General features: G+C 41.9%; 1 protein-coding gene across 1 annotated transcript in view; it reads left to right on the plus strand.

Moving 5' to 3' along the window:
* Positions 1 to 19,743, plus strand: part of LMTK2 (lemur tyrosine kinase 2) — a 1,522,811-nt gene that overhangs the window by 1,230,687 nt on the left and 272,381 nt on the right. The window contains exons 11-12 of the mRNA XM_044089711.1: positions 4,954 to 7,996; positions 8,209 to 8,347. Coding sequence (XP_043945646.1) covers positions 4,954 to 7,996; positions 8,209 to 8,347 — 3,182 coding nt within the window. The remainder of the gene's footprint in view (positions 1 to 4,953; positions 7,997 to 8,208; positions 8,348 to 19,743) is intronic.

Raw genomic sequence — 19,743 nt, forward strand, 5'->3', positions numbered from 1 at the left:
TGCAGGCTCCAGGGGATCCAAATTTACCCGTACCTGGACGACTGCCTCATACAAGCAGACGACAAACTGATTTTGACAAAAAACTTGGATTATGTCATTCAATTGCTACAAGCTCTGGGATACACAGTCAACTTTCAAAAGTCAAGACTGCTGCCATCCCAGCAAATTACTTTCTTAGGAGCCAATCTAGACACAACCTCTCAAATGGCTTACCTGACAGAAGACAAGCAAAAGAAGTTAACTCATTATTTCAAAGGTTTGGCAAAACTCACCCAGATGACTGCAAGGAGATTCCTACAGGCCCTGGGTTATATGGCATCATGCATTCTCCTGGTTCCATTAGCAAGACTACACATGAGAAAGCTTCAATGGTACCTAAAAAGTTTATGGTCTCAACACAGCAACAACCTAGAGACAACCATGCCGCTCATTCCATGCCTACAAAAAGAATTTCTATGGTGGGCCTCGGTAAGCCAGGCAAACACAGGTATGTCATTCAAAAAACCACAAATAACACAAACAATGACCACAGATGCCTCAGACCTTGGATGGGGGGCGCACATGGAGGGCAGATGTATTCAAGGACAATGGTCTCCAAAGGAAACACATCTGCATATCAACCAAAAAGAAATACTGGCAGTCATGCATGCCATCGAGGCCTTTCGACAACAACTTCAGCAAGGCCACCTGCTAATACGGACAGACAACACCACTGTCATGTGGTACATAAACAAGCAGGGGGGCACCCATTCTTACCCCCTTTGCAGACTGACAATGAATCTTTGGGAAAAATCACTAAGCTTAAACATACAGTTGCAATCCCAGTTTGTTCCAGGCAAAGACAATGCGCTGGCGGACAGCCTAAGCAGGAATTTCCAAGACCCCCATGAGTGGAGGTTACATCCAGAAATCTTCATAAGGCTCACCTTGACATGGGGCAGGCCAGAAGTAGACCTATTTGCCTCCCACCTCAATCATCAGCTACAAAAGTTCTGTTCAAGGACATATCATCCACAAGCATGGAAAACAGATGCTCTCTCATTCAACTGGAACTTCCTAAAGATTTATGCATTCCCACCTCTGCCACTGATGACCACAGTACTACTAAAGATCAAAGCAGAGAAGCCAAAAGGGATCCTAATAGCTCCAGACTGGCCAAGACAACACTGGTATCCACTACTATGGAGCATATGCCACAACAAAAAATGGGCCCTTCCCCAATGGCCCCATCTTTTGACTCAAAACAACTTCAAGACAGTACATCCCAACATTCAGACGCTCCAGCTAACAGCTTGGGAGATTCCATGAATAACCTCAATCTATCTCTCTCCAAGGAAGTTCAGCGGATATTAACAGAAGCCAGCAGACCATCCACCAGAAAGGTTTATTCAGCAAAATGGAAGAGATTCAGCATTTGGAATACCAGCAAGGGTCATGATGCATCATTATTGAACATCCCACTCATCCTGGAATACTTAGCAGATATGCTACAGAATGGACTCTCATATTCTTCTATAAAAATACATGCTTCAGCTATTTCAGCCAGATACAACACTGATCCACCTGTGTTCTCACATCCTTTGTTAAGGCAATTTCTTAGAGGAATCAAGAATATCAAGCCACCAAGAAAGGCCCCAGTACCAGCTTGGGACCTCAACTTTGTCCTAGAAAAACTGACTCTACCCCCCTTTGAGCCAGCAGCTTCTGTGGACTTACAATTCCTCTCATGGAAGACAGCTTTCCTGTTGGCAATTACCTCAGCAAGAAGGGTTTCGGAATTACAGGCCCTAATGGCAATACCACTGTTCATTACCTTTCATAGAGACAGGGTCTCCTTACGAACCAACCCTAGCTTTCTGCCAAAAGTGGTATCTAGGGTTTCTTTAAATCAAGCAATTCACCTGCCTACTTTCTTTCCCAATCCTGAGAACAAAGGGGAAAGACTGTTGCATACCTTGGACATTCACAGACGACTTCGCTACTACCTGGACAGAACCAAGGCCAAGCTTTTTGTAGCTTACGCCCCTGGAGTACAAGGAAAAGCAATTTCCAAACAGGCTATCTCAAAATGGATTGGACATTGCATCAGATCATGTTATTCCTTCCATGGAAAGAGTGTACCAGCCAATATCAGACCACACTCTACCAGAGCTACAGCCACCTCTACAGCATTCTTAAGAGGGGTGCCTACAAAAGACATTCTAGAAGTTGCTACATGGAGCTCCGTGCATACATTCTCCAAACACTACAACCTTCCTTTCTATTCCAGATCCAGAGCAGGCTTTGCTTCGGCAGTCCTGCAGGGATTGATAGCTACACCATCCTATTCTTAGAGTTTTCCACCTCCCCCAGCTAAGCTATGGTATTCAACCCATATGTTATGACTGCAGTTGCATTCTTGAAGGACATAGTACAGTTTTGTACCTACCGTAAATGTAGATGTCCAATAGATATGCAACTGCAGTCGGGTTTTCCCTCCCTCCTTCCCCTCTACTCCTTGGGTCCACTCCTCTCCCTGTTATCCTAGCTGGGGATATCTGTTATGGTGTATCTGTTTATTGCTTATTTATTTGTCTGGAAACCTGTTTTGTCTTCCAAATTGATTACAGCCTTCCTTGGAGGGCACCTGGCATCTGGGGCAAGAAACATTGAAGAAGATGGCGTCGGCTGATGCTTATGTACTCCTGCCGCTCTGACGTCGGAGAGAAATGCGACATCAGCCAACGTCGGACCCAGACTTTGGAATCCGGCCGACCGAGGGCTGCCTGAGGCAGGACAACCCATATGTTATGACTGCAGTTGCATATCTATCGGACATCTACATTTATGGTAGGTACAAAACTGTACTTTCACCTTCCCTCTCACTGACTAGTTGCGATGTTTGTGCATTATATCTCCTTCACATTTACCAGAGGTTTTATGCAGCATGTCTCACTGACACTGATCTGGGACTGTCTGTTTTTTGCAGTATGCATCCTTCACATTGAACAGATGCCTTGTCTGTATGCAGCCCATCTTCATTCTGACCAAAGATTGTCTTTATAAAGCATGTTTACCTGCACATAAAATACTGTTTGTCTGTGTACCTTACATTTCTCTCACATGGACCAAAGGCTGGCTGTGTTCAACAGGCTTTCTTCATACTGATCATTGACTGTATGCAGCATGATTCCCTCATGGTGAGTAGAGGCTATGTGCAGCATGCTTTGTTCACACTGATCAGAGGCTGTGTATAGCATGCTTCGCTTGCACTGACCAGAGGTTGTCTGTCTACAGCACACTTCCCTCACATTTGTCAGAAGGCAATCTATGGACAGCACACTCCTCTCATACTGATAAGAGGCTGTTTCTGTGTTTAATGTCTCCCTGCCCTGCCCATAGGCTGTCTGAGTAAAATTTTTGTACACACTTACCAAAGGTTGTGTACGGCACACCTTTGTAGTGTTGACCAGAGCCTTTCTGTGCAGCATGCCTCACTTACAATGATGGATGGTGCCTCATATTGCACTTAGCTTCTGTCCCTTCCACTGACCAGAGGGTCTCTCTGTTTACAGAATACCTTTCCTCATGCTGAGTAGTGGCTGCCTTGCCATAGAGTATGGCTTCTCTTATCCTAACCAAAGTCCATCTCATTTTGCAGTACACCTTCCCGAACAATAATCAGAAGCTGTCTGTGTGTAGCATGCAGCCCTCACACTGGCCAGAGGCTGTGTGTAGCATACAGCCCTCAAAATGATTAGAGGCTGTGTGCAGCACACTTTCTCTGACAGTGACAACAGGATGTATGCAGTATACCTTCCCTCACACTGACTATTGACTGTGTGCTGCATACCTTCCCTCACACCGATTATTGACCGTCTGTGAGCTGCATACCTTTCCTTATGCTGACCATTGAATTTATGCAACATGCATCCTTCACACTGACCAGAGGCTACCTGTGTCCACCACATGTCCTTTGTACTGACCAGAAGTGTTCTGTGTGCAACTTACTTCCCTGACACTGTCCAGAGCCTGTGCACAGCGCACTCTCACTCACACTGATCATTGGCTGTGTACAGCACGTCTCCTTCATACTAATCAGAGGCCACTTGTTTGCAGCACAGGGCTGTCACTCTGACCAAAGGCTGTACTTGCACAGCACACCTTCCTGCAAACTGACAATTGGCTATGTGCAGCATGCCTTCTTTATTTTATTTATTTATTTTTTTATTTTACAATTTGATAAGGGGGGATGAGCTGGACCACAGATGCTTTTCAGTCACAACCTGGGTACAAAGTTAACACAGCAGAGAAGCATACAGACAATAATTAATACAAAAATCCTTCATGTTGTCCATTTGCTATGTACACAGTGCTTCTTTCTCACTGACCAGAGACTGTATGCAACACACTTCCCTCTAAATGAACAGAAGCTTGCTTGTGTGCTGTATCCTCCCTCGCACTGAAGAACCTGTGTGCACCACCTCTGTTACACTGACCAAAGGCTGTCTTTGTACAGTACACTTATTCATACTGACCAGAGGCTTTGTATGCTGCATAATATGCCTGTTGTTGACTAGAGTCCCTCACTTTGCAGTATGCCTTCTCTCATAAACTGACCAGAAACTGACTCATGGTGCTGCATGCCTTCATGTACAGCATTCCTTCTTTTATGCAATATTTTTTGATTCACAAAAACACTTAACATTAACCCGGAGGTGTGACACTACAGTTTGTTTTAGGTTTAGGCACATGCCTCTGAAATTTGGGGCTTTTACCTACTGCCTGGTGTTACAAGGTGGCTTAATGGTAAGATAGTATTTACTCTTCCTGATCTTGACTGATGGTGTCCTTGGCTCAGACCACTTGAAAACAGCTAACAGTTAATGAGTAAACATGAGATGCATAGACCTTATGAATGTTGAGACCACTCCTAATAAATAAGTATCTCACTTTATTTTCTTGTTGTTGTAGGTATGAAGTCATGCAGTTCTGTTGGTTACCATCAGATAAGAGGGCTACAGCAGAAGAAATACATAGATTGTTAACTTACCTGCGTGCACAGAGTCAGAGGCAGTACGATGATGAGTTTGAGCAACGCTGGAACAGCCTAAAGCCCAACACTGATAGGCTGGCCATAGTTCAAGACCCTGCATTTCCAATCCTAGAGCAGTTTACTGCTGATCAGCCCAGCCAAGAAATGGATGACATCCTTACAGTAACTGAATCAAGCCGAGGGCTTAGCTTTGAGTACATTTGGGAGGCTGCTAAACAAGATCATTTTGATGATCAACACCTTGAAAGTGGTGACAGGACCTTGAACTGCCATAGTATTTTTTTCCCTTCAGCATCCAGTGAACAGTCTGCGCAGTTAATAAGAGATCATCGTCCAGAAGCATTACCTGGAGCACCAGGGGTTGTTCCTGTCTATGATTCACACAAACGTTTTGCTGAAAATGAGCATTACATTCAGCTGGAAGATCAGGGAGAGAGTATTGTGGGTTATGAGGAAGACTGTAGTTCTCTAGCCACCACACTACACCCACCTGAAATACCTTTAGGCAAGATTGTAGAGCACTTCATTTTGAGAGACAGTGATGTTGGTGAATCTAGTACAGATCTGGATCTAAGTTATGAAAATAAATCTGTGGTCTTGAACTGCTCTGAAGATTCAGAGTATTGTAAGGACCCCATCAGTGCTTTCCATGGTAACATATTTAGTGATGCTCAAAAAGAGGACTCACCATTGAACAGAAGTTTGTTTGAGCTTCATGGAGTTTCAGAGTTCATGAAGTCTGTCGATGAAGGTTCAGATTTGGAAACTCCTATGGAGTCTTTAGTCAACAATAATTCTGAATTGGAATGTACAGTTGATTCTTTCTACTCCTTTGCTAACCAACCAGTTCTAAAGTTTCTATCTTCACAAAAACTGTCTGACAATTATTTGTTTCTTCAGGAAAATAATTTATTAAAAGAGCCATGTTCTAATAAGGAAAGTAATATTGAATCTAGTCCAGAGCATGTAGATGATGCCTCAAAACTATTTTTGGATACAGGCTTTAAAAAAGACATAGAAAGATTAAATGACAGTTCTTTCATTAAATTAACTAACAATAATCATGAATCTTGCAGTTTATCACATGGCTATGGGCAATGTCTCATTCAGAAACAGGAAAACCAGACTGCCACATCCTTAGTAGTTGATTTAAATAGTTCTCCTCATTTGATAATGGGTAATACAGATCTGCCTTCAGTTGCAGTAGCAGAAGGTTTGTCAAACTCACATCAGTATAAGCCTTTTAAAAGACTTGAAGAGGGTAATGCTGAAAACAATGTTTTAGATTTAGCAAGTGGTAATTCATTTACCTCTAGTATGGTAAAATACAATGTTTCTTGCTGCCAAAATACAACCTGTGTGCACTGCACAGAAAGCTGTGTTGCTGAATTACTCAACACTGATGCCAAAGAACGAAGCCTTAGTAAGGACTATTTATTTTTAGAAGAAGGTAGACTTGAAAATGAAAGAAATCTGGTGTCTAATGATCGAAATGTTACTGGTGATGTAAATAGTTTTTCTAAAGATGAAGGACTTAGGACATTTGTACAGGAAACTCATAATTTTTCAATCGTACTAGATTCTGTACCAGAAAAAAATGTCTCGATATTAGACAAATCATTTGGAACACTTAATTTGTTAGGTAACTCTTCATCTGGAACCTTTGAGTGTAATGTAGCTGCTGAACTGAACTGCCAAGACAGCTCATTACAGTCCAAGTTAGTTAGCCCTGTCAAACGTCCAGACACCGATACTGAAACACAAAACACTGTAAGTATACTAAACCTGCATTCATTGGCAGAATCATCAGAAGCACAGTTTTCTCAGAAACTTTTGCCACCTGATAAACCTGCAGATAGTGGCTATGAAACCGAGAACCTTGAATCTCCTGAGTGGACTTCCCAGCTTCCAGGTAGTATGGTTTCAAACACGGTTATTTCATCAGCAGTAGGAGGTCATGGTGAGCAATGTTTTAGTCCTTTGCCACCAAATCCATTTATTGTAATATCAGAAAGCAGCCCTAGACAAGAGTATGAGAGAGATGACTTCAGTTTACCTGACAAACCCTTAAATTCTGCTCACAATGCATATAGGGATTCTGCTTACTTTTCTGATAACGACTCTGAACTCGATAAGAAGTCTGATGATATCATTGACACTGGTGGTCATATTGAGACGGTGCTTGTAAGTGATGAAGATCACGGTAGAGAACAGATTAGTAATCCTGAAGCTTTAATTGGTTTTAATGACTCTGTTTATGAACCAAAAAAGAAACTGCAGTTGGAAGCACAGTTCTTTGATGAATTAGTTGGGGATGCTTCAGAAGTGAATAAGTCCTTTTCTGAACAAACAGAACTGGATAGTATGGACTTTCCTGAAAATCCATTTGGAAATGTTCTACCATACATAACATTACATCATCAAGGTAGCCAAATAGCACTTAATAAGAATGATACTGGAAACAGTATATTGCAGTATCCCAATGAAAGTTTTTCTGATTTAATTACTAATCAGAAGTCTATGGAAGGAACGTCTGAATCCCTTAAGGCTTCAGACATTTCTTTGACTTTTGAAACAATTCTAGACAAGCCGTTATCATATCATTCTGAGGGTATAAAGCTGAAAGAGCCTGATGTTGAAGGAAGATATCTGGGCAAACTTGACAAGTCAGCAATTACTGATGTTGAAGATGAAATAGATGCAGATGAAGAAGAATACAGTGATGATTCAGATGATGGTCATGTCAATGACTTTGACCATTTCAGTTCAGACAGCGATGACGGAACTGTGCATTCACATCCTGTTCCAGTTGTGGTTATGGACAGTGATGATCATATTAATTTAAAAAGTTTATTGAAAATTTATAAAGGTAGAGCTCTACTTGGCACTGGGGAAGAAGAGCCTGAAATAAAAAAAGCAGTTTCATTCTTTGATGATGTAACTGTCTACCTCTTTGATCAGGTATTTTGTTACCCTTCATGTCACTTACAATCTTTCTCTTATGTGTCAGTGTAAAACGGTGTGTCTTGCAATTTATAGACGCATATTTAACTTTATTTCTTAGCCTTAAATGAAGATTATGACCATATTGGTAAATTGGCATGTCAGCTAAAGTATGAATTAACAAGTGATGTAATTTGTGTCTGAATCTGTTTCTGACCTTACACCCTTAGGAGACACCAACCAAAGAACTGAGTAACCGTTCACCACAAGCAAATAGTCAGGTTTCTGACTATAGGAGTCCTGCCACATCTTCAGGTCTTAGCTCTTTGCACAGATTTACAAGTTCAGATAGTTCAACAGATGATGAAGGTATGAATGATTAAAAAAAGAATGCTTTGACATTTGAGAAAGTAAATGAATGCTTTGCATTACTTTGTAGTCTTGGCCATTGTAATGTATTTAATAGATTTTTAAGATTTTTTTTAAAGTTTACTGATATTGCTGATTTATTTTTATTTGAAATTATTTATTAAATTGTCTTGTCGACATCTTTATACCTAATTTAGTATAATTGGCAATCTTTTGTTAGGTATCTGGTATTAAGATGATGATCATCTTGGGTACTGAAAGTGACATAATGGTGTTTTATCTCAACATCTTTAGAAAAATGCTGTTTGGTTTATTACTAGTACTGTCAGAAGGTTGTGTGAAAGATGATCAGAGTGGTAGTGTACATTGAAATACTGGTCCTTTGTCTCAGTAAATGTGTTTTAGTAGTCTCTAAATTAAGTCTTTTATCTTTGTGGTAGAAATGTTTGTCAAAAACATGCCCTTTGTTGTATATTAATAGTAGAGTGGTAAATAAAGCCACACCCTTCACTTGTCACTTGATTTTAGAAAGGTATATGGGTAATGACTGGGTGAGACATTTCACTACAGAACAGTAACTTCACTTTACTTACCTGTTCCTCTTAGATGCTAGTTTGTCTTTCTCATGTAGGGTGTAACTATAAGTATAGCTTCACATGTACGTGCACATATTAATTAACTCCAGTTCCTGCTGTAGTCTTGGTAAAGGGGTTAGCAGACTGCTTTGATCCTCACAATAATAAATGTTCATTCATTTATTGACAATATTTGTTGCTGCTTGCTTACTAACACCAAGTAGCAATTACTAAGAAAGGAGACTAGGCGTAAACATTACAGAACAATCATATTTACTGTGCCTACTGCTTTTTGCTCCCTACTATGTTTCCAATCTTCTAACTGTAAGGACACAGGTGGCCCCCATCCTGTTTTATATTATCCAAGGTATTATGCATTTTTTAATATTACAACTGTCTAGACTTAGACCTGCTGCTAGATAAAAATCTGAAATTGCAGTGTTCTGATAATCAAAATGCGCTGTTTGCAGAACTATAATGTATAATTAGCAAAGTATGCTCGTAATGTGTAATAAATGACTCATCAATATGTGCATAAATAGTAATGCCATAGAGTGAGTTTAAACAGGTACCTATTTTGATTGTTTTTGGATTGCTTTTTTTCTCTTTGATGAAAGCTGCATTGAGCCTGTTGTACTTGATTGCTTAATATGTACTAATTGATGCAAGTACTGCTAGGGGGTTAAAAAAACACTTGACAGCATTGAGATTATTGCTGGTGTGAATAATGAGCTTCATTTTAATTTGTTTGAATCATGCTATATGTAGTAGTGCAATACTTTCATTTTAGCTCTGTATTCTAAAGAGACGTATCAGTTTTGCTGGTTCACCTTTCTCTAGATATCTTTCTCCCTTCTGTGTTTTCCCCTTTACCTCTATCAACCTCTTAGTAGAAGAAATCTGGACAAAGCCTAAAATAATGGGGGTCAAGGGCCTAACAATAGGAACAGATTTTAAATGTTGCTCTTAGAAGCTTAGAAAGTTGCTAGAATTATAAGATTTGTGTTGGCATCCATCTTCTGAAGGATATGAAGTCGAAAACTCAAATGGATATCATCATTTAGTGACTTTAATCCTCAGTGATTTGCCAGAAAGCCACAAATTTTACGAGGAACAGACTAAAAATATGAGGCAAAAATTTGGACATTCTGCGAAAATCTGGATAGTTGAGAGGTATGTTTTCTCCTTTAGTTTAACAGACTTGACCTACACCATGCGAGTCTTAAAAGTAAAATAAAGAACATGTGCAGGAAGGTTGACCTCTCTCTGCTCTTGTGCCTCAAGAAGCACCCTCTGATAAAGCTCTACCAGTATTTTATTGTGTAGCACTCAGAGCTGTAGCTTTTAACACCTCTGGGTGCTTGTGGCTGTCTTTACAAGGAAAAGTAGACTCCTTTAACAGTGCTCTCTGATAGTCCTTAAACTATATTGACACTGATGTTATAGTTTGAGTTACTTTGCTTTTTATCTTTTCTTGCCATGAAAGCAACCCCTCTGTGTTATCAGTAACATCTCTGCACCTTACTGATATTATTTTCTAATCCATCTTTATAACATAAATATATTGCAATAGCTGACACCATCTTGCAGACAGTTCACTACAGAACAGAATAGTTAACTGCCAGCTCACTTGCATTAACCTCTTAGTTTGCTTACTTATCTTTCTCATGTAGGCCATAACTATAAGCATAGCTTTTCATTTGCAGGCACCCTGTTCACATGTACATATGTCCAATATGCCAAACAAATATTCTATCAACAAGCTCCCCCACTTATTTCTACTTTTCCATTTAACTGTTTTCATGGCTAACAGCTTACCATTACTCTCATAATTTGAAAGTTACTCAGCATACACATTCCCAAAAAATTTCTTTCATGCAAACACTTCCTGTAAATCGAACCCCTTTAACTCTTTTGACAATTCTTTTTTTTTTTAAAACACAAAGTACCTGTTTTCTCTCTTACTCTGCCTCTCTCTCTCGCAGCCAGCTAAAAAAAAAAAAAAAAAAAACGAGCAGATCTTCTCAAAATACTACTAAAGATTCAACACTGCTCACCAATCTACTCCTATACAGAGATATAGGTTCATAGGTTTATACTAGGCTATCTGCCCCAAGGCATTTATAAGCCTAGCCCGAATTTTTGTGGCTTACGCCACCCCTTATATGAAAAAATACTGTACCCATTAGTTTGTTGTGCCTCTTTCCAGCAGTGACACAGAGATGATTCCCGGGGTAAACCTACGATCTCCCATCCACAGGTCAAGATTTCTCTTGAACAGAGCCAGCGAGGTGCTCTGCCTCACATGGACCGGGACTCTATTCCACAGCATAGGGAGTCTCTGAGTGATAAATCTATCCCTCCAGCACGTCCTATTTATATCCGTGCTAAGGTTTAAGTCACTTGCTCTAGTGGTTTTGGTGGATTTGGATTTTTTGAGGTGGAGCATGTCCATTAATTCTGGGTTGGACATGGCCTTGTATGTCAGGCACATGTCACCTCTGAGCAGACGGTATGCGACTGAATAGAGCTGGAGTTTCTTCAATCTGGCAGCATATGACAGATTTTGGAGTCCCTTTATCCTTTTGGTGAGAAACTTTTGGGGTCTCTCCAATTGCTGCAGATGTTGGGCAAGATACATCCCGAATGGGGCATTGTACTCGATCATTGGTCTGATAAGTGAAGAGTACAGGGGAACAATGACTTCACTAGATCTGGATGTGAATCCCTTCATGATCAGGTGGGCAATGTAGAAGGTCTTTCTAACCACTTTAGCAACGTGAGTGTCAAAAGAAAGGCCACTGTCAACCTGGGTCCCCAGGTCCCTGATAACCTCTTCTGTGCTTAGTGGAATGCCACCTATATGGTAGCTTGGGGTTACCTTGTTTTTCCCGAAGGGTATGACTATACATTTTTTGGCGTTTAACTTCAGGCCATGGCTCTGGCACCAGCTATCTGTTTCCGTGAGTCCCTTCTGAAGGATATCCTTGTCCGATGCACTTTCCACTATGGCGCTCAGTTTGCAGTCGTCTGCAAACTTTGTCAGCCAAAGTCCTCCCATGTTGGCCTGTACTTCTGAGAAGTAGATGCCGAACAATAGGGGGCCAAGGACCGAGCCCTGTGGGACACCACTTGTGACCGGCTTGGAGTCTGACATAACACCAGCAACTCTAACCCTGTGGGTTCTGTCCTTAAGCCAGTTTGCAACCCATCTTGTGACATATGGGTTTACATTTAAGCTGGTAGTTTTTCTACAATACCCGAGTGGGGTATTGTGTCGAAAGCCTTTGCAAGGTCAAGGTAGGCTGTATGGACTGCCTTTCCCTCATCAATGGCCTTGGTGACTGTTTCAAGAAGTCGACCAAGTTCAAAAGGCATGATCTTCCCTTGACGGCCAAACTGGGTCGGGTCCAATGTCTGCAAGTCCCCTATATCTTTGTTTATGAGCTCCATTATGATCCTCTCCATAGCTTTGCAGACTAGACTTGTTAAGCTTATGGGGCGGTAATTACCAGGGTCCGTAGAGGCACCGCCTTTGTTGAGTGGGACCACAGTTGCCGTACGCCACTCCTTGGGCACATATCCTGTGGTAAGGCTGAGATTAAACAGCTGCCTTATGTGCGGGTTTAATTCCTCATTTAGCTTGTGTAGCACACAGCCGGGGACACCATCCGGTCCCATTGATGCTGTGTTTTTAGCTTTAGAGAGAGCAGCTTTCACCTGCACATTTGAGATGTCTGGGAGGCTACACTCCGCTGGGATAGTTATCTCTCCTTTAGGGGAGAGGGGAAGTTTGCACTGAACCTGTCTGCCAGTATGTTGGCAATGTCTGTGGGTTCAGTGATTTTTGTATCATTTTGGACTAATTCTGAGCATATCTGGGAGTTTCCACCCAGGTTCCTAACATAGCTGAAAAAGGCCTTATGATTGTCCTTTGAATCCATGGCAATTTTTCTCTCAAAATTGGCCTTAGTTGATTTTATGAGTGCTCATATTTTTTTACTAATAATGATCAGGGGTGACTTCCATTTTATGGATTTTGTTCTATCATGTAATAGCTTTCTCCTCTTATTGTAAAGTTTGTTAATGGCTGGGGTCCACCAGACTGGACGTTTGCCTTTTGTGGAAAGAGTCTTGGTTTTATTTGGGATTGCCTGATCCATGCAGTCCTGGAGGTGTTCATAGAAGGCATTTGTAAGGGCTTCCGCAGCTTGGGTTGTGGTTTCCACTGTCTCAGGGGCCTTGAAGGATACCACACCAGTCTTGAGTAGTGTGAAGTTTGTGGTCTTTTTTGTTTGGGGTGGGGGCAGGATGTGGATTTCCAGTGAGATTAGTTTATGATCAGATCTCACCAATGAGGGATATACTTCCGGTGTGGAGCATTTTGTCCCCATGTTTGTGATAATGAGATCTAGTATATTTTCTCCTCTCGTGGGAACAGTGACTAGCTGTTCCATGGCATTTGAATTTATGAACTCCAGGAACCGTTGGGCTAGAAAGTTAGGGCTTGAGTAATGTTCCCAGTCTATATTCGGGTAGTTGAAGTCACCCAATATGATGGTGTTTGGAGATACATTTATACCCTCCAGTGTCTTCAGGAAGGCTGTGTGGGGTTCCTGAGTTTGAGAGGGTGGCCTGTAGCATGCTACAATTTGTAGAGCAGTTTTGCCTATGGTTAGTTGCACCTGGATGGTTTCCGAAGCTTCGTGCGTTGCCACCAACCTGGAGGTGTGGGTATCCTTTATGAATATGGATACACCCCCTCCTTTTGTGGTGTGGTCCGGGTTTTGGGGCCGGAACGCATGATATGAGGTAAAACCTAATAGTGCCGGGGTGCTCTCAGGAGCCTTGAACCTTGAAATATAGCATGCAACCCAAGTCCACAGCACATAAGCACACCTCAAACTAAATCCTGATACTACAGAGTATTGATTTAATTCATACATATCAGATGATGAAGTACGTCCACCTGGATACAATATTGTATAAGTTGACAGACCCATAAAAGAGGTGGAGGGATATGCTACCTGTACACCAAACAACTAAAAGTAACAGCATCTCATCTTTCCCATTCCTTCTTTTAAGGCTGCTTAGATTCTGCTTGCTGAAGTTCACCCAAATAAACATATCCAGCTAAAACCCAGCAACTATATATATGCGTATATATATATATATATATATATATATATATATATATATATATATATATATATATATATATATATATATATATATATATATATATATATATATATATATACTGTCTTGGATCTCATCAAATATTAAAAAAAAAAAAAACAGACTCTTATTACGTGACTCTTGCGTAGATTAGACAAATCATGCAGCACATACCCCAACCATTAGCCTAATTGGCCTTACACAACTAATTACCAACCCCACCATCCATCCATCCAGCAACCCTTTTTCCTATTTTTGCACATGGGGTCAGTATGTCACTTCATCAGTGACAATTGTTTAGAGCCAAGGTTTATACCAAAACAGGTAAAACCACCAAAAAGGATAGCTTAATCGACTGCAAGCTGATATCCATCCCCTCTAAGGTCATATCGTCAGGCTCCCTACCTGACACCCTTAGTGACCACAACCCCATTTTTATCATAAGGGGAAGGGAACAAAAGACCTTGAAGCCTACCACATACAGTTGGGTATAGCAAAAACAATGACAGAAATAATCCTAAATAGTACTGTTGCTTAATAAATCTACTCCTGAAGATGGAAAGAAAACTAACCCTGCCCACTTCCAGCAATAACCTTTAATGAACCTTTACCTTTCTTGACTTGATAAAATTCACCTAACATAGAACTTAAATTCTAGTAATACCACTGTTAACCCCCCTCAACAGGATTATTTCAGCTGCAAACAGTTAATGTGTTAGATATAAAAAAAACTGTCACTCAAACAAAAATATACTTCTCTTGCCCCAGATCTCCTTCCATCAGAATACAAACTGTATCCGAAGCTATTACATACCCATTTGCAGTTCTCTTCAGTAGATCCATTTCTGAACATTATGTCCGTAACTTGTGGAAAAATGTCTTGCATAATACCCATTCTATAAAGGTGGAGCACAACACATCTTCTCTAACTTTCAACCTTTTATCACACTTGTCAATAGTACTTGACAAATGTGTACATAACAGACTACTAAAACACAAAAAATCACCTCCACAGTACTACTTTATTCATAGGTCTTGCATTTGGCACTGTCATGATGTTCTTCATGTTTCACTGTTGCAGTCATTACATTTGGGTAATCTGCTGGCAGGTTGCCCTCAGTCGATCTGATTAACAAAGTCTTGGGTCCTGCATAATTTGCTGTCCCTTCTTCCATGACGTCAGGTTGTCAGGGGTATAAAGCATGCAGCGGACGCATCAGTCGTTCTTCCCGCACAGTGCCCGAAGCTGAAGCAGTTCGCAAGTGCTGGTCAGCTGACTCCTGAAATTTTTGTTTTCGAGTTTCAGAACCGAAGTCTTCAACTAAAAGCTAAGTACCCTGTTGGGGAAACTTTTTCTTGCTCCTTACCGATGTCAGTAAAAGTTAATAATTGTATTACTTGTGGGAAGCAAATACCTCATAAGGATTTTCATTTGTACTGTATTCCTTGCTTAGGCCCTGGCCACGACGTACCTTGATGTCGGTTTTGTGCTTTATTTAACCAACGCACTTATCGTGGTGGTGGTAGCATTGTCACCTCACAGCAAGACGTTGTCCCGTTCGATTCTTAGCTAGAGCGTCTTCTGTGTGGAGACATGCGTGAATGGGCGTACCTTCATTGAAGGTTCTGCGTCAGGGCCGGCAACTCGGCATGTAAAAATCAACTGCCAATCATTAGCCGACCAGAGTTCCGCTGTGGCGACCCCTAACCGGGAAAAGCCGAAAGAAACAACTATCCGTCGTCGGTACATTTTTGCTTCTAAATATTTTGGTTCTCGGTTTAATTATCCAGAAATGATGTCGGTTAGCCATCCAACTACCGGAATACCGAAAAGAACGCAAAGAAAAAGGCAGACACAGGCCATTGAGGTCCGTAACTGCAGACGACGCTTCTTCTAAGCCAGTCGCCAGTTCACCGGTACTCAGTGAGGCGCAGCCCCTGATAATCCGCTTCTTCTGATTCGCAGGCCTCTACTGAGACCCATTCGGAATCTGGTATGCAGCGAGATGCTTCACCTATGGAACCCACGGATGTCTCTACCTTGGATGGGTCCGGAGCCGCTGTGCAGGCACCGGCTTCTGATGATGTATTCAGGCCTACAGATGTGTATTAAACCGACACCACCTTCAATATTAAGGTCAAAATCTCGATCAAGGTCTAAAAAACCGACGCCTAGGCCACATGTTCAGGCCCCTATGCTTCAAAAACAAATGATCAAAATGGCTGAAGATTTAATTACTCTAATCAGGGGTAGTCAAACCCCCCCCCCCCAAGAGGCCTAGGGCTGAACTTAACTATGAATCTTCTGAACAAGACTCCGTTTCTTCTGACTCTTCTAATGAACAAGATTTGTCCATACCTACTTATAAGGACTCTGACGCAGAGGATTTCATTCCTTCTGCTTCTCCCCCTGAGGATTTTTCTTTTAGGGAAACTTTACATCTTAAGGGAGCATTTCCACTGGGAAAGTCAGGATTTTTCTGAATTCAAAAACAGGCTTAGAGATTTCCTCCTTCTTCCTCAGCATAGGCCTTTGGCTATACCTCCTGTACTAGACATTGTTGATGATGCATTTTCAGAATCCAATATGGCCCCTGATTCCCTGCCTCCGGCCCCTTGTAAGCCAGACAGATATTACAGGGTTCCTGACTCTCACAAATTCCTTTTCAAAAATCCTGTTGTGGACCCTGTAACAATTTCTCAGGGGCCCAAAGGCATTAAGGCTTCTACTGCTAAAAATCCTACCCCTTCTGATAGAGACTCCAGGGCACTGGATAGATGGGGTTAAAAGGTTTATACTTCTGCAACCTTGGCAATCAGGGCTTTAAACTGTCAATTCCATATGCTAAAATATCAACAGCATATCATGGGAGTGCTTAAACAGAAAATTATGTTGATTTCTGACTGTGTGGAAAATAAGGATTTACAGGATTTATTGCATTCAGCTGAACAAGTTGAAAAACATACTTTGCAATGTGGTTTTGATTCTTTGGAGTCCTGCAGGGCTGCTGTTACTGGGTCTGTGCTTAGAAGGCATGCTTGGCTCAAGGAGCAATCTCTGCCTGTTCATGTTAAAGCAAAATTGCTGGATGCTCCTTAGCAGCAGGGACCGTCTGTTTGGCAGTAAGGCTGAAGAAGTTCTAAAAAAGATGTAAGATGAAGCTAAATCTATGCAAACTTTGAAAGATTTCTTACAAGTACAACCTCCAAGATTTAGTAGGCACTGGCCTACTAAGAACTGATTTTTTTCCAGTTCCTTCCAAAGCCACTCAAGCCAAACCCAGACATTCCAAAAGCACCAGGTTTCAGTCCCAAGGGACTTTCAGGACTAAGCAATGGTGTGCCTCCGCTTCCATATCTGGAAATAACAAGACACCTCCGTATGGAAAACAGTCTCAGTGACTTCTCTTTAAAATTACCAAGCACTTACCTCTTGCCGCCTCTTTGGGGGGAAAACTGGCTCTTCATGCAAAAAACTGGCAACTTATAACCCAGGTCAAAGGGATTTTAAATACAGTGTCCCAGGGATACAGATTTCATTTCCATACGTTACCATCTCCAAACTGATGGCCAGACCTGCCCCCAAATCCGTGGGCAGAGGCTCAGAAACAAGTACTTTCCCTCCTAAACATGGGGGCAATTCAACTTGTACCAGAAGAGGAAAAGGGACAAGGTTTCTATTCCAGACTTTTCCTGGTACCCAGAAAAGACAAATCATGGCGTCCAATTTTGGACCTGTCTACTCTGAACACATTTCTGGACATTCCAAAATTAAAGATGCTGACTCTTCACCAGTTACTTTCTATGCTAGGGAAAGATGCCTGGTTGGCAACTCTAGATTTAAAAGAGGCTTACCTGCATATCCCAATCAGGGAATCTTGCAGAAGATACCTCCGCTTCAAAGCAGGCTACTTGCATTATCAGTTCTCTGCACTGCCCTTTGGCTTATCTACTGCGCCCAGGGTATTTACAAAGTGCCTGGCTCCAGTAATTGCATTTTGCAGGCAAAGAAATATTCAGATATATCCATACTTGGACGATTGTCTAATTCAGGCAGAAAACAAGGCCATTCTTCTAAAACATCTGGCGTTTGTAAAAAAAAAAGGTTCTAACTTGTCTAGGGTACACCATAAATGAAAAGAAATCACAACTGGTACCCTCTCAAAAAATGACATTTCTGGGTGCAAGCTTGAATACAACTGCCCAGATGGCTTTCCTTACGCCATAAAAACAACTTAATTTGGTGACTTACTTCAAACAGGTGGCCACAAAAACCCCACTATCTGCAAGACAAATACTGCAAGCCTTGGGGTTCATGGCCTCCTGCATTCTTCTAATTCCATATGCAAGACTGCTTATGAGGAAACTTCAGTGGTACTTAAAAAGTTTATGGAGTCAACATTGTCACAGCCTGGAGAAAATGATTGCTATCATTCCTTGCCTGCAACTAGAGTTCCTATGGTGGTCAGAGGCCTGCCACCAAAACAAGGGGCTGTCATTCACATCACCCCCTGCCGCCCAAACCCTAACTACAGACGCATCAGACTATGCATGGGGGGCTCATCTGGCAGGGAAGTGCATTCAGGGCAAATGGAGTCCAAATCAAATACACCTTCATATCAATCAAAAAGAAATGCTAGCTGTCTAGCTGTACAGAATGCTCTGACAGCCTTCAAAGCCTACCTTCATCCAGGACAACTAATAGAAAAGACGGACAACACCACAGTTGTGTGGTACATAAACAAGCAGGGGGGGTACACATTCGTACCCCCTCTGCAGACTAGCCATGGCATTGTGGAACATGGCCTTGAGCTATCAAGCATAACTACAAGCTCAGTTCCTGCCAGGAAAGCTGAATATTTTGGCAGACGAACTAAGCAGAAATCTCATGGACCCACATGAATGGAAACTGGAACCACGGAATCTGAAGTAGTTAACTTAATTTTATCTGCAACCTGTGGGTATACGGATCCGTATCGGATCCGAGCCGGCAACTTTTTTTCTAGCATCTGCTCCAAGCTCTGAGCTCCTCCCCTTACCCACAGTGCCCTACCATCTCCTATCTTCCCTCGGATCTCGTTTGCCGCGCCAGTAGTGTGCATCGTGGTCTCCTTTGCTCTGAACTAAAAAAGGGATAGTAAGTGGAAACTTTGAATTATAGCTAGTGTGCTTGTGTAGGATTACCCTTCCTCCCCTTCTGTAGTAACACGTTGGTTGTTAGTGTAAAAAAAAAAAAAAAAAATTTTTGTAGTAGAATAGTACTCAGGCCTGCCATTCCCCTACCTGTGGGTGAGTGATTTTTGTTAGGAAGGTAGTACTTTTACCTTTGAGTGCAGGACTATGGCTGATCAGCAAAGCCTGTGTACAGAGTGTGGCCATAAGCTTTCCCCTGCTGATGGTCACACTCTGTGTGTGATATGTCTAGGAGTGGCACATTTATCCACCCAGTGTGCTATCTGTTCAGGCTTCAACCCCAGGGCCCTTAGGGATCGCAAGGCCAAGCTAGTTACCAAAGGCCTTCTCCCCGTTGCCATACTGGATTCTGCCTCGGTCGCTTGTGCACTTCCCCAGACAGAGACTCAACCTCCCTCTTCGTCTGGTGATGGGTCCTCTAACGTCAGAGCGCTAGGGGTACAAAGCTCC

This window comes from Protopterus annectens, chromosome 12.part0 (genome assembly GCF_019279795.1).
Source record: "Protopterus annectens isolate FY-2018-M chromosome 12.part0, PAN1.0, whole genome shotgun sequence".
NCBI classification, from domain to species: Eukaryota; Metazoa; Chordata; order Ceratodontiformes; family Protopteridae; genus Protopterus; species Protopterus annectens.